The sequence below is a fragment of the Eptatretus burgeri genome, chromosome 6, assembly GCF_056783735.1.
Source record: "Eptatretus burgeri isolate ZD-2024b chromosome 6, Ebu_testis_v1, whole genome shotgun sequence".
Taxonomy (NCBI): Eukaryota; Metazoa; Chordata; class Myxini; order Myxiniformes; family Myxinidae; genus Eptatretus; species Eptatretus burgeri.
Genome location: NC_140966.1, coordinates 76,548,095 through 76,563,146, shown reverse-complemented (window position 1 = coordinate 76,563,146; position 15,052 = coordinate 76,548,095). Strand labels below are relative to the sequence as shown.

Genomic DNA, 15,052 nt, shown 5'->3' with positions numbered 1-15,052 from the left:
CTGCTGGGTGGAATCTTCCTCTTGGGTCCTGCCCATGGGGGTGGTCACAATAAAAAATAAATGCACATCTTTTCCTCTGGGATCCATAGCCCACTGCACCACGATGGCTGGCACATGCTGGCCAGAAAGATCATAACTGGCCTAGTTGTACACGTTGCATGTGTGCCTTTGTAATGGGAAGTCCACACCTAGTCCTGCCAAAAAGAAAAGGTTTTGCATCCACATAATTAATCTGTCTACCCTGTCTATAAATTATATACGCTGCCTCCTCAGCATCACATGTAACAGACGACTTACTCTGACAGATCCCTTTACATGTCAATCTAACCTACTCGACACACACGCACCATACTACACTTACCACAGCCGAGCTATGGATCTGCCCCTCCACATAACAATATTTAGAGAGCAAAAGGATTATTAGAAGTGCTGTTTGTCAGAAACAAAACTGAATTTCTCTCCAGAGTTTGCAGTAGAGTGATTTGAAAAAGCAAAGTACAATGAAAATGTAAGTTGTGATTATCCCCACACTTTTTAATAAAAACAGAACGGGCGGGTATTGCAATTGGGTCTGTCTGTCTGTCTGTCCATCTATCCGTTACCCTATCTACTCCTAAACAATTGTGCAGAAATTCACCAAACTAGGTAATTATGATCACTACATGAAAAGAAGCTATGAGAACAGTATAATTTTTGGTCCTGTCTCCTGGGGCTCTGGGGCTTCATCAAAAGGACAAATACCAAAAAATGCAAGTAGGGGCACATTTTAAAACATTTTTTAAATGAAACTTTGAACATACAATCAACATTGGGGGATGCATTAAATATGTGACAACTTTTGGATTTGACCCACAGTTCATGCCCCAGGGAATGGAAACAAAACTTCTAGTATGTCAAAACAGAAGATGTTTTTTAACTAAAAATTTTACATTGGGTCATTCCGAGTGGAACGTTTTGCCATCTTTCAACTTTGCTTTCAGTGAGAAGCGTGGGGATTTGTGGTGGCATGGTGACTTCGCTCTAGTTAGTTTTGGAAGAATGCCCACATCCTCTGGTATGCTAACTGCAAGGCTGTGTCACTCACTTTCTTCATCATAGAGGGAACTGCTGATGTCTGGAGTTCATCACATCTTACTTGATTAAGGGCAATTTAACTTTTAGAATATTTTTTCAGCTCGTTAAAATGTTTTTTTTGTTTGATAACACACACACATATATATATATATATATATATATATATATATATATATATATATATATATATTACAAAAACAATCATCTTGCATGCATGTATGTATGTATGTATGTATGTATGTATGTATGTATGTTCCTGAAATACAGCCAAAACGGTACACAATAGCGCAAAACTTTTCGGCCCACCTTACTCACTATTCTCCTGCGGTGTGCAGTATCAAGTTTCGTTAAAATACGGCAACCAAAAAATTCTTTTAAAAATCAATTCTCGATTCAGTCAAGTACTCTTCAGGAGAATTTGATCAATGCAAACAACCTCAGCGGTATAGTTCGCTGGAGCTATCTGCTTGTTTTTTTTTTTTTTCTTGAAATGATTTATTTTAAAATCTCAAACATTTAGTATAGACAAAGAACGATTTATTTTTAAGCATAAAATAAACATCGCCATTTTGATCTAATACTTCCATGTTCATTAATAAATAAAATTGTGTTTAGAAGATTATGCACAATAATTTCTTCGACTTTCTTGTCTCCGTTTTTTTTCTTCACATTGACACGCAATACCAAGTTTCGTTCACATCGGGCAATGGAAAAAAATATTAAAAAATCAATTCCCGATTCAGTGAAGTACTCTTCGGGATTATTTGATCAGTGCAAACAACCTCAGCGGTTTAGTTCACTGGAGCTATCTTTCTTTTTTTGGTTATTTTTTTTAAATGATTTTTTTTTATCAACCACTGTCACAACGGGAACTCAACGGGTTCACGTGTCGTCTAGTTATATATAAAATAAAGAAAGACCCACCCACATCTCTTACCCGTGAATGGAGGGAATAGCCCATCAGCTCTCACCTTATCAACTAAGCCCAGGTGGCTAGGATTACATAAATAAATTGACACCTCCCATGCTCTTCTCGCCGAAGAAGCTGCATAAAGCAACCAAGAAGGTCTACACAAGGAAACGCTTTGCTGTTTCAAACCCTTCCCAGAGTTCCTCCACAGCTATAAAGACATTCACAGATAGTACACACATGAGAATCCCAATGCTACACATCCCCCCCCCCCAGTTTCATCGCTTATTGGTGAATCATCAGCGAAAGTGCAGACAGCAATGCATACCAACGAAGCTCCCAAGCACGTACCACATATATATATATATATATATATATATATATATATATATATATATATATATATATATATATATATATATATATATATATATATATATATATATATATATATATATATACATACATACATATATATATATATATACATATATATATATATATATATATATATACAATTATTATATATCCTTGGTTTGTAGGTTTATCTCCCTGTACTCCTGAATTCAGATGTTACGGCTGCATCATGCTGTATATGGGTTGAATATTATTTTTCAGAAAGTTACTTTCTCAGCTTTTGTACTCTGGTCAATATAATCCTACTATTAAGTTGTAAAATTGGTCACTGGCTTTGACACCAATACAATTTTTATTTGGGGTTCAAGGCATTAATAAGTGGCATATATCAAACAAGCAGTTTCAAATGGAGCACCTCACTGCCATTAGAGCATTTAAATTGCATCAGATGTGGCAATTAGTGTGAATTGTTGCTCCCAGCTTGCCAGCTCGATGACAGAAGACACCATCTGTATTTTTGCCGCCTCTATCCCTACTCAGTTTTCGAATCCCTTGCGGACACGGGCAACTTGTTAGTAAATGCATTATGACATATAACCCGAGTGAACTCGATATGGAAAGTTTGAATCAGAGGAAGTTGGGTAAATGTGAGGGATGTTTTATTATATGAAAAATAAGTTGTTTCATAAATCGATAAATTAACAATCTGGTATAGGGAGGTATTTTGTACCACATGTATCCCCTTGTTTCATCCTGTAATCTAGAAACTATGAACATAAATGATATAATATTAACAACAATCTCAGAGCTACACATTGTAACATTTGTAAAGTAGCAGTTTCCTTAAGAGACAACTTTAACGATTTGTGCTCTAAAACGCAATATTTACAATTTACCTCACAACAAATCTGAACAAGACATAGATGTGTATTCAAAAGTGTTTTTTTCTTTTTCTTTTTGTTGCGAAAGAGCCAGAAATATTGTTTTATTTTACAGTTGAATATGAATTTTATTTTATTCCTTGCAATTACTTTTTCTTATCTGGCTGGTCATTATGTTGGTAATTGTATAATGAATGGGGAAAAGCTCTTTTGGCCAGATTCTAATTTCATTGCCAGATATTTTCACTGCCAGATGGATGTTTTCAGATATTTTCAGATAAAAAGCTATATTGGCCAGATTTCATTCACTGTTGCGAGGAGATCTCTTTACAGGTTAACTATTAAAGAGGGCTCCATCATAATACTGATGTTTGAGCGTTTGATGGAATTTTACCAGTGTGTGCAAAATCCAGAGAAGGGTGTGATTGTAGCTGTAAATTCCTGAATTGAAAAAGGTTAAGGTAATAATATAAGGTTGCACATGCACTCAATTACTTTCAATTCCTGTGCGTGACAATATATTCATTGAGGGCGAGAGAGAAGTAACTTGAAAATGCAGTTAATCTGCCAGCAATGTTCATTGAACTTGACAGGTTACGTAATTTTTTTTCATCCACACATGCAAAGAATCACACGCCGTACATTCATGATTGGGTCCTTTTCCTTGCACATTGGCAAAGGTACTAAATTATGTGAAGAATTGAATGGAATTAATGGAGATTGACAAAGCTGCCAGTAAGTATGGCAATCTAGGTAGAAATGAAAAATGTTGGAAGATCTGCTTTAATTGGGAGGCTGGAAACGAGCGCTGACATCTTTGGAGATAATGTGAAAACAAAGAGTTTATTGTATTGACTTTGTAAGCACTTTGAGCTTTCATTTTGCCTGCTTTAGTCCGATTGGCATGAATAATAAGAGATTTCCCCCTTAATTTTGTCACAGGATCTATCAGTTGCACAGATTCCGATTCATAGAGCGGGCACTGAAGGGTGTTGTCACGCCTCCAGATCAATATACCAATTTGGCTAAAGTCTGCTGCTTGTATCATCAATCAATTGAGGAAAGATAAATTTTGAAAAGGCAACTCCTTGCCTGCTGTCTTATCACAGGTGTCATGTTAGACCATAACTTAACCTCATATAACCTTCCTATTAGGAAGGTGAGCTCACCTGTTCACCATTAACCTGCTATGCTTTTTTGATACAGCTGGATGTTCAAGCTCAGACACTTTGTAATGAAAGTTTTATGAAGGAGGTTTCATCTCAAGCATCTGTTTCAGTGCTTTGTCATTTGGACTTGATCTTGGAACTGAGGATGTTAAAGGAGGAACTCGGTTGGACGTGAGGAGCCTTCATAGAGTCACTATGTTAATTTCACTAACCTTTCAGGATGTCATGAATGAATAGAAATTAAATCTCTACTCAGGAACAACAATGAATTACTTTGTTGTCAAGAATTGGGACTTTCGTCAGATGTTAAACATTCAGAACCAAAGAGGGTGGTCTCTGGTAAACCTCCCTGACTTGGGTTGCACTGTGGTTTTTTCCACGACATTTTTTCAAACACAATTTCCTTCACACTTAATTGTACAGTCAGAACAAACAAACGTCTTTGAACAAGGTATTTTGTGATTAAAACAACATATGTTGCATTATTTTATCGGTAAGATACCTTCTTTTTGCAGATTTGACTTCAATGTTCGACAACAAAATTACACTTCCAGAATTAATAACCCAAGGGAATGAGCAATTTACACAAACAATAAGCAATTAAAAGTAGATTTTAAAAAATCTTGTAATGTAAAGGAAATTTTGTGTTAATTTTGATTAACTTTAAACCTTCGATACAAACATTGCCTTTGTTTCACCATATTTGCTGAATCATTCTTCATCCTCTAATTTTCTTACTCCTCACACCATCCTCTTCTTCCTCTTCCTTTAATTACCTTTGTTTTATATAATTTCTCGATATTATTCCATTTTTATTTTTTTACAATTTCATTCCCATTTGTATATTACCAGTCTGCACCATTTGCATTATTCAAATAGATACTCTCCATGTACAGTACTTGCGATTGTGCTTCCAGTAAAATAACTTTTTCTTCTTCTTAAAGGCATTTTTGTGGCGACACATTTGGGTCACAGTGAGTTAAAATAAATACTTGCAATGCTGTATCACCACAGGGTCCACCAGGCTCCCAAATGTCTCCTCACGGTCACCCGCCACCTTCTCATACTCCCAATGCCCCTCCCATGATGGGACATCACGGCCAGGTGTGTTTGACCATTGAACAACATTTATCTCTATTGCCGATCTCAGGTATTGCCTACCATACCCTCGCTAAATTACAAATTCCTTCCCATGATCTATGGGGACACACTGCATCAGCATCATCCTCAGTAATGATGCAACCAACAGACATTCCACACGATGAGATAATGCAATGCACATCCTCATTAGGTAGAAACGATTGACATTAGTGAGAAGTCAATTTGCAGAATCAGGTAATTATCTATGTTAATAGAAAGTAGGACTTGGCAAAATGGCCTTGTTAACCTCCACCATCGAAGATGGACGGAGGTTACTGTTTTCACCCCTTTTTGTTGGTTTGTTTGTTTGTTTGTGAACAGTATTACGGAAAAACTCCCTGACGGATTTTGACGAAACTTGGTGGGGGGGGGGGTTAGATCTGGTCCAAGGATCATGGCATTAGATTTTGGACTTGGTCCAAAGTCCAATATGGCCGCTATGGCGGCCATTTTGAAAAAAATTTGAATTTTTGTTTTTGCATTTCTACATGTTTTAAGTGATTTCCCACCAAAAAAAAAAAATTGTTAGAGAAAAAAAAACAAAATTTTGCAACTTTTTTTTCAAAAAAATTTCGATTTTTTTTTTTTGGCATTTCTACATGTGCGTCGATCTAGTTTAGTTTATTCAATCGTGGCTCAGTAGTCTGATCCGTTTTGACCTACAATAAATAGGATATCAGGTTCACTTAAGTGACCCAGCAGTATTGGCGGCGGAGGTTTTGCACTCTACCGAGTGCTCCCCCTCAAGGTTATCATTGTATTGCTGCTCATTTTACCAAAAGTTAGGATCCACTATGAGAGTTTAGAAGTTACATTATGAGATATAAATGAACATGTGTGTAAATGAATGTGTCATTTGTGTGTGGGTTTGCGTCCAGCCTTTCATGCCTTCTCGTTACCCTGGTGGTCCACGGCCTCACCCACGTATGGCAACCCAGGTGAGTAATGGACATTGGTTACGTGGGATTAAATATTTTTACATACCAATTAAGTCGCAATTATAAACTTTGCTAAGAAGGAATTATGTACAGATCAGTCATGATAACCACAAAGCCTTTTTATGCACACAATGCCATGTCTCTTTGGTGAGGTGACCTGTGATGATTGGGAATTAATTTATGGTATCACCACCAACTAACAAATTTTAGAAAAGGAAAGGGAAAATAAAATTAACTTGGTCAGACCCATTGATTCTTGCTTTCCTCTGGTGTCACATTTTTTTTGGTTTTAACATTTATGCTCACCATGTACTTAATCAACTTCAAATATATAATAACTAGATATCTGCAATCACAAAGTGACCGCCTCGGGTAAGCATCACTCGGCACCTGCAATCGAATGATAGCCATGTTGTTTTTCGGACTGCCATATGACGTTAACCATCAACATTTAGGGATAGAGTATAAATAAAGAAAATGTGTTCCCATGTACAATCTGTCCACAAAACTCACCATCATGAAAATCAGAGGAAAATTATTCAAATATACACATTGTGTAAGCATACGAACCGTGCTTCCCCATTGTCTCGGGTTGCTCACCTGCATTTGATTTTTCACTTATTTATTTTCATGAATGTTTTTTTCATTTGTTTATATTTTCATTTACAGATGCTTTCTGACGGTCTGTGATTTTTTTTTCTGGTGTATCAGCTTCGATGTCCTTCGGCACACAAAATTACCGTGCTTCCACATTGTCTCGGGTCACTCACCTGCATTTTTTTCATTTTTTTTTCATTTATTTATATTTTCATTTGTGGATGTTGTCTGATGATTCTGTGAATTTTTCCGGTGTACTTACTTCGATGTCCATCGGCATGCAAAATTTCAGCTTTCTACATCACCTGGAAGGTACCGATCTTTAATATCAGTCACTGAGTCAGTGAGTAAGTCAGTCGGTGGTTAGAAAGTTTTATACATTAGATGATCAAAAATGTGTTTTTTGTTAATAAGGTCACAATCCAAAAACGTAGGTCAAGGACACGAATCGATTATCAGGTTCACAACTTCAGTACAGGTCCACTAATATGGTGCAAGAACATCTTGGAAGTTTGAGCAATGACAATGGCAAAATTGAGCAATGACCAAAAAAAAAAGGGGGGGTTTTTTCAGACTGCCATTTGACCTTGACCTTTAACCTTGAGGGGTATGATGTAAGTTAAGTGTGAATGCACATTACTCTGGGCTATCTCGAGAGGGCAATTTCGTTCTGATCAGACATACCTTAGACGAGTTATGGTTAAATTGTGTTTAATTAGGTCATGACCTTAGAATTAAGTCAAGGTCAAAAATTATGTCAACCACTCTTTTTTATTCCCATTATTGATGCAATTTTATTTAATTCTGGAAGTCCAAGCTGGATCCGAGATACAACTCCGTCATTGGCAAAAAAAAAGGAAGAACAATAATAATTTTTTAAAACCACCTCAATGGCGGTTTAGTACTCCAAGGGGTAAGAAACTGTGAGGTACCATTTAAAATTGGGGGCAGTAATTGTGGAAGCAAACCCTACAACAGGACAAAGCCTCCCTCTATATTCCATTGGGGGAGGCTTAATAATAATTTCAGTCATGAGCCTAAATCATTCTTCTATCATTCATTTTGACCTGTGTCAGTCACACCTTTCTTGCTTTTTGATTTAAAACTGCTATACCGTAAACTCAGAACAAATCGTTTTTGAGACTAATATCGATATGGTAATTCCAAAAAAGTTTTAATCCATTTCTCTGAGATTATTTCAATTTAAAGACAATGCTAAATTTATTCATTCGTTTGTATATTTATTTACTTATCGTTATTCATTTGTTATTATTCGATAAAAATCTGTTTCAGCTCAACTATCTATTACGACAGGTTAGAAGATTTTGACTGGCAAGTCATGCAATGATGACCTCTGCTAGGCTTTTGTTTGATGTGTTGTTATCACTGGCTTGTTCCTTGGTAGATGAACACGATGTCTTCAAATGTTGGTGAACAAAGAGATTTTCCGCAGTTGATGAATATGATTGCAAAAACAGAGATGTTGATTATATTTGTCAGAAATGTATCTGCGTTTGGCCCAAAGATGTTAATAAGGCTTTTATGCTATCAAGCACCATCCCATGACACACTTCACAAGGACATTTACATCGTACGTACTAACAAAGTGCACAAAACTTAGTTACATTGTTTCTACCACCTACATTAATCATCTGCCCTTTACTCCTATCTTTCTCATGCCACTTTATCCTTCTTGAAAAAAAAATCAATTTCTTCCCCAACTTATCCCTTCCCAAATGTTTGTGATAGGTACATTGTCCTAAAAGGCTCCTTCAAGTGTATAATCCAACTTGTCATACACTTTGGTTCCTATTTATTCCGACCTTGTGAAGTCTCTGTCTCTCCCAGCTTTGTTTCTTCCCAAACTGTCATGTCTTGAGCCAATTGAACACCTTTAATTCAAACTTTCTTCACAGAGCTTTCCTCAGTACCTCTCTAAATCTCAAGGCAGTGTTCCTCTCCTGAAAACTCCAAAAGCCGAATCTCATCCACCCGAACTTTGACAAGTGAACCACTTCTCTAACAAGCATATTCCCAATGAACTTTTCCTTAAACTTCACTCTTCCACATAAGCCTGGTGTTGGCTTCACAGTTAAGGTGGCTGGCTTAAGATCTTCGGGTCTTGCGTTTGAGCCCCTGTCGTCCGTTAAATAACACCAGGTGGGTTGACAACCTGTCATCCTTCCGAGGTCAGCAAAATGAGTACCAGCTTACTGGGAACAGGGGGAACTGTATTAGCGGCACAGCTATGCTCCCAGGGGCACAGCTGTGCTGTGCTGTGCTGTGGCCTGCAGCCACAGGCTGCATTCGAAAAAAATAATAAAAACTCTTCCTCATGATTTTTGAAATTAACATAACCTGTACATAAATCCTGTGCTCAAGCCAACATGTAGTGTTGGAGATTATCATTATATTTTTTGAGATGGCCATTAGCTTGAACAACAGAATTATTAATTACATGTCCCACAGAAAAGATGAATGGCATTTAGCTTGAAATGTCAGCACTTGAGGCATGGTGAATCATTGATTGTTTAGAGTTAGTTGCAGTCTGGGGTCCAGCAGATTTTATCATTACTGGCTTGGTTTAAAATGCATTACCTCGTCTTAGTGCTGCATGTTTGTGCTGTCAGTGATGGCTCCTTGTATACAGGGATCAAGGCTCATGGTAAAGCTCAATGACAGACAACTGAAACAAGTCTTCATACAAATTCCGACATAAAAACTTTCAATGCTTCTCAACTTAATTTTCCACATTCACAGTTTCCTCACCTCATCGATTGTTTTGCCTCACGAACTGTTTCCTCCCCTTCTCAATCACAAACGCTGTTTACATTCCTGTAAACACCAACCATCGTGCAGCCCTAGCTTAGCAGTACAGTACATTTAAAACTTCAGATTATCCTGTCTGGAGGTCCCATTTGAGCCCTGCTCGTGATGCTGCCATCTGAGGTTCAAATCGTGTTTGTTGATAAGTATTGTAGCATGGTTGGAACCACCTGGTAACCATAGCTGCAATCAAAGCAGTTGTCTACTATATAACTGGAGGCTATTTCCAAGAGCAGCCAAGCTATTAAGGTTTTACAAGGACCAATGCTCAACTCAAGTGATTGAATGTCAGCACTAAGTCCAGCAAGGTGTAATAACTCGCCAATTATAAATCAGGATTGTTACCAATTGAGCGCTCCAGAGATGACAAATGAACCCAAATGTCAGCATGGCAAAATGTCGGGAACACGAGGCACACACCATCCTCCAAATTTTTATTTATTTCTTAATACAAAGGGGAGGTAAGCCCTCCAGGTCTTCAAGACAGCTGTTCACCACCATCTCACAGCATCCCCAATCCAAAACGATGATATTTTCTACCTTCAATAACCCCAAACCCAATCCCTCCTTTTTCCAAATCTCCTGTTTTTCCCTACTGAGGCTTTCCTTCTGTATCCATCGTGTCCACCCTGTGCATCCTTTCCTACCCTCCATTCGTCCCCACACCCATTGTTTGTCAAAGTCTCCCTTTATCTTGTCCTTCAACTCTGCTGGTGGTGTTCCTCCCCTCTCTCTAAGTTTCTTTTGTCCTGTTATGTCCTGATCCCTTCAATGTACTAGCTCTTCCATGAGCCTTGACTCTGTATACAAAAATAAAAAATACACGCAAGGACATGGAGCGAAAAATGAAATCCTGATAGACACCAAGACAATTATTACACGGTAAAATACACTATACAGCAAAAAATTAACCCCTTGTGGGGACACACACACACCAATAGTGCACACCAAACTGGGCAAAAGGATAAAGGTGCAAGCACAGGGTGCTGCTCTCTAGTGCCAACTTTCACTTGCGCAGGACTTCGGCTTGCAGCGTCAGACCAGAGTCCCAACAAGAAGCAAGCAGAAGAGTGCGTGAAACTGTCTGAAGTGCTGCAGGACAGAGCACAATGTAGTGTCCTCATGAATGTGAAACACAATCCTTCAGACAACCATGAGCGATGACTAGCACACCAGGACAGTAGGACATGTGCAGGAGACCCAGTGATAAAGAGAGCAGGTGCAGGAGAGAAAGCAGTCCCAGCAGCAAGAGCTTTATCGACAGCCACCCCTCCTTCCTCCCTCATGAGCCCAACATGTGCAGCCATGAGCGAATGACCCATGCATCAGCCCCAACATCCCCTCTCCCACAATGAGTTCCCAGTATGAGGGCATCCCATGCATCAGTGGTATGAACCAATCACTGTCTGTATCTCCACACACTGACAGACGGGCCACACATCCTTATGGTCACACACAGCAAACCATTCACTGACCTGGAAGTTCATCAAATCTGCGTGAGAATATGAAACAAGGCCTCCCTCCTACGCACTGATGAGAGGAGTTGTCATTTCCCTTTGTGGGAGAGAAACCTTCCGTATCACCCTCTTCTTGCCTGGCCTTGCCCAGCTCGACAAAGGAGAACATTGGCCTTACCATAACTATTCTAAACTAGACAATGCCTGTCCCCTCGTGGGCAATACTGGTCTGCTTAACACACATTTAATGCACGATGAGGGTTCAAAAACTACATCTGCTCCACATAATTAATGCACACACAACGATGGCCTTGAAATAAATACTGCCCTCCAGCCGATAAACATCGTTTGTTTACCACCTTGCAAATTGAGGTCCATTCACAGATAGCTTTCACAGAGACTAGCATTCTGTTGTATCTTCAAATTTGGTTCCCAGACTTGGTGGCATAATGGTTAGAACATCCACTCTCAATCTTGAAGGTCAACGATTCAATTCCAACCCAAACTGTGTTTCACCAAAGATTCTATAATCGGTTTGTTCCACTTCTTTTTTTGATGCTCAGCATTTAGAGGACAGAACTTGGACAAACCCCATGGGTTGGTATTCATAGGTGGGAGGAAATATCTCCTTAATTGCACTGCTGAGTGTGGGGAGAAAAGTGATGTCATAAAGATCATCTCATCGCTACCCAGAGTGCCCTGGGAAGTTAGGTCGCTTCCCCCAAGTTTAGTGTCTGTCGTCAAGTTCGGTGTTGTCTCACGTACGTGTCTGCTGCTGTGTATGTGATTTGTGATACAGCTCCTCCACGTAATTTGTCTATCATCTCTTGTAATTAATTAATTTTTAATTAATTTTTGTAATTAATTAAAAAGTACACTCGTATCTCCTGATGTGTTTGTCTTATATGCAACATACTCTCCAATATTTGTGTGTTCAAACATCATATGAAGTTTCTGTCTCAATACAGTGCAGACAGATACTGCTGCAGCTCCTGAAAGCTACAGTAATTTCAAGCCGATGTGAAGCTATTCCACGGTCTGCCACTTGCAGATTTGTGCAGTTACGGAGAAAATTGGGCAGTCAGTAAATTCCAATTCAGCTCATTTTCAAATTCAATCTTTCCATTAGTGATTTTAGGTTTTGAGATCCTCGCGTCATTTTGGTACACCATGCTACGATGGTATACAAGGGATACAAAAAGCTGTCTGCCAAACACACACTTGCAACTTTTGTAACATACACTTGCGAAAAAGAGTTTTTTGTATGAGTGTCGTACTTTAGGCAGAGAACCTTTTGAACCCTCCGTCGTACATCTTCGAGGTGTTGGACTCACTGTGTACCTGAACAATCTACAAAGGACATACCAAATGCAGACAATGTGTCGAACCCAAATACAAGTTATTCATCTAAACGCAAACTACATTACATTTTACTGATATATAGCTAATGGGGGGAGGGAGGGCTGAACAGTTTACGTTTTGTATCCCACTGATAGGCCATATCTGCATCCGTACCTTAACCAAAATCTCATCAGCTTGTTCTTGTCACCTACCCAAATCATTCACCAAGTTTCACCCGAATCTCTCCACACCTTGTTTGAAATATCATGCTATATATCGTTTTTAGTCATCTCTCAATAGTGAAAAATCACTTTAAAAATTTTTTAAATTCTCATATCTGGATCTGGATCGTCACCAAAATCGAATCATTTCATTCTTATCACACACCCAACCTGTCCACAACGTTTTGAGATATCCTGCTCACAGACAGAAAAACAGACAGACAGGCAAACAGGTATCGAAACAAAACCTCCATCCACCTTTGACAATGGTAAACCAACAAACTATCTTGGACTTGGACCTGAGATTACAGCATCATGAAGTATTTGCTCAGATAGGAATACTAAACAGATCAACCTGTGCAAATACGAAGAATAAACAATGCCAATGAAGAACCATGTGCTCACCCAAACCAAAGTGTCTCTCCAACAACATGGTCACGTAGAGGTGGCATAATTACCTTTGAGCTGACAAGCTTGCGTTGCATTCTCGGCTCGATGATAAACTCTCAGATTGGTGCTTTTCAGGTAGGCTGTTGCATCACAGAGTGTGCCATCACCTGAAATGGGCATTACATTGGAGTTAGTTGGTGCACATTAAAGATCCCATCGTGTCTTCTGCAAAGAGTAGCTAAGTTATCTATGGCACCCTAAAGAAGGTCGCTATAACTGATGCCATGAAAGAAGTAGTAGATTCTAATGCAGAGGTTATCTTGAAGTACAGAGAACACTGGAGCTTATTAAATACAATGTACATCTTTTATAGCATCCGTTTCTACTCCATGATGCAAGACGTACATTATCACAATAGCAGTCGATACATAAAGGGAATTTAATAAAGTTATAACTAACGACATCACATATTGCACTACATTTCATGGCCATTGTTGCCCAATGGTCTGTTCCTCCTGAAACGATGTTTAAGCACATGCAGGGTGTTCAAGGAAGGTTTTATTGAAGAATAATTTAAGGAGAAACGTGAGACTCCACAAGAACCCACTCGGGTCTTATGATGAAGACCATAATCTTCATAAATTTCTTGACTTGGTACCATCTTTTGCGTTTTTTTTTATGACTTTCGTGTTTTTAAGTTTATAATTTATAATTCCTCAATCAAGCTGATTGCCAAACACAAATCATGCACATTACAAAGTTACATTGTTACATTGCAAACACAAACCACATGTCTCACAACAAACAGCTTGTGTTCCTGACAAAATCCACATGCCTTAAGCAAACCACACGCCGTATGGCTTGTGCAAACTGCATTGGTAACTCAAGCCACCTGCCTGACGGAAACCATCTGCCTTACAAGTTTTGGGACCAGTCCTGTTTCTCAAGTATATCAAGGACCTTTTAAATGTTCTGGAAAACTCTCTTTTCCTGTTCAGCGATAACTCCTCAGTATACCGTACATCCCACCGACAGGCCGCCAGCTGTGGCTTTAACCTCCATTCCCTCAAGGTCACATACACCCTTCTAACAACCATGTCCTTGTGAAACTCCCAAAATCCAAACTCACTGCCCTGCATGTTGAAACTCTTTCTTCATTCTGCTCAATTCCACTCTACAAATCCAATCCTTCAAGTTCGCAATACATCACCACCTCAAATCACCCTCCAATCCCCACCCGTGATCTTTTCTCTTCTCATGAACAATCATTACCTCTCGCCATCTTTTTGCAGATTACTACTTTTCCTTCCCTATTCTCTCTCCTCCTGTTCATTCATCCTGTTGTTACATCCATGTGTTGTCCCACTGCTCAACTGTCAGTGTGTTGCCTTCTACCATGTGTCACCGCACTTTTACATGAGCCGATACTTTGTATGAAATAAATTCCTTGCAGCATCCGCATTCCTTACGCAAGCTGTATACCATGACACAAACCAGTTGATGAACACAAATAACGAGCAGTTTTGTTGAGTGCAAGCAGCTGGCGTATTGCTAACCATGTGCCTTGCCTCCCCCCCCCCAAAAAAAACACTTAGCTAAAGAAAACCAAAGCTAATGAAAACCAGACTCGGTATCATACTCAGTGGCATAACGGTTAGAACGTCCAATCTGAGCCTGGAAGGTCTTTGGTTTGATGCTGACGCTGGATGAGTCAAACCAAAGACTGAACCAATGGTACGTGCCTCTGTCTT

At 39.0% G+C, this 15,052-nt stretch overlaps 1 protein-coding gene across 3 annotated transcripts in view; it reads left to right on the top strand.

Annotated features, from left to right (window-relative positions):
• LOC147025110 (single-stranded DNA-binding protein 3-like) overlaps positions 1-15,052 on the top strand; it is a 164,862-nt gene that overhangs the window by 105,202 nt on the left and 44,608 nt on the right. For all 3 annotated transcript variants that reach the window (XM_085885723.1, XM_085885725.1, XM_085885724.1), the window contains exons 5-6: positions 5,406-5,495; positions 6,410-6,469. In XM_085885723.1, the coding sequence (XP_085741849.1) occupies positions 5,406-5,495; positions 6,410-6,469 (150 nt within the window). The remainder of the gene's footprint in view (positions 1-5,405; positions 5,496-6,409; positions 6,470-15,052) is intronic.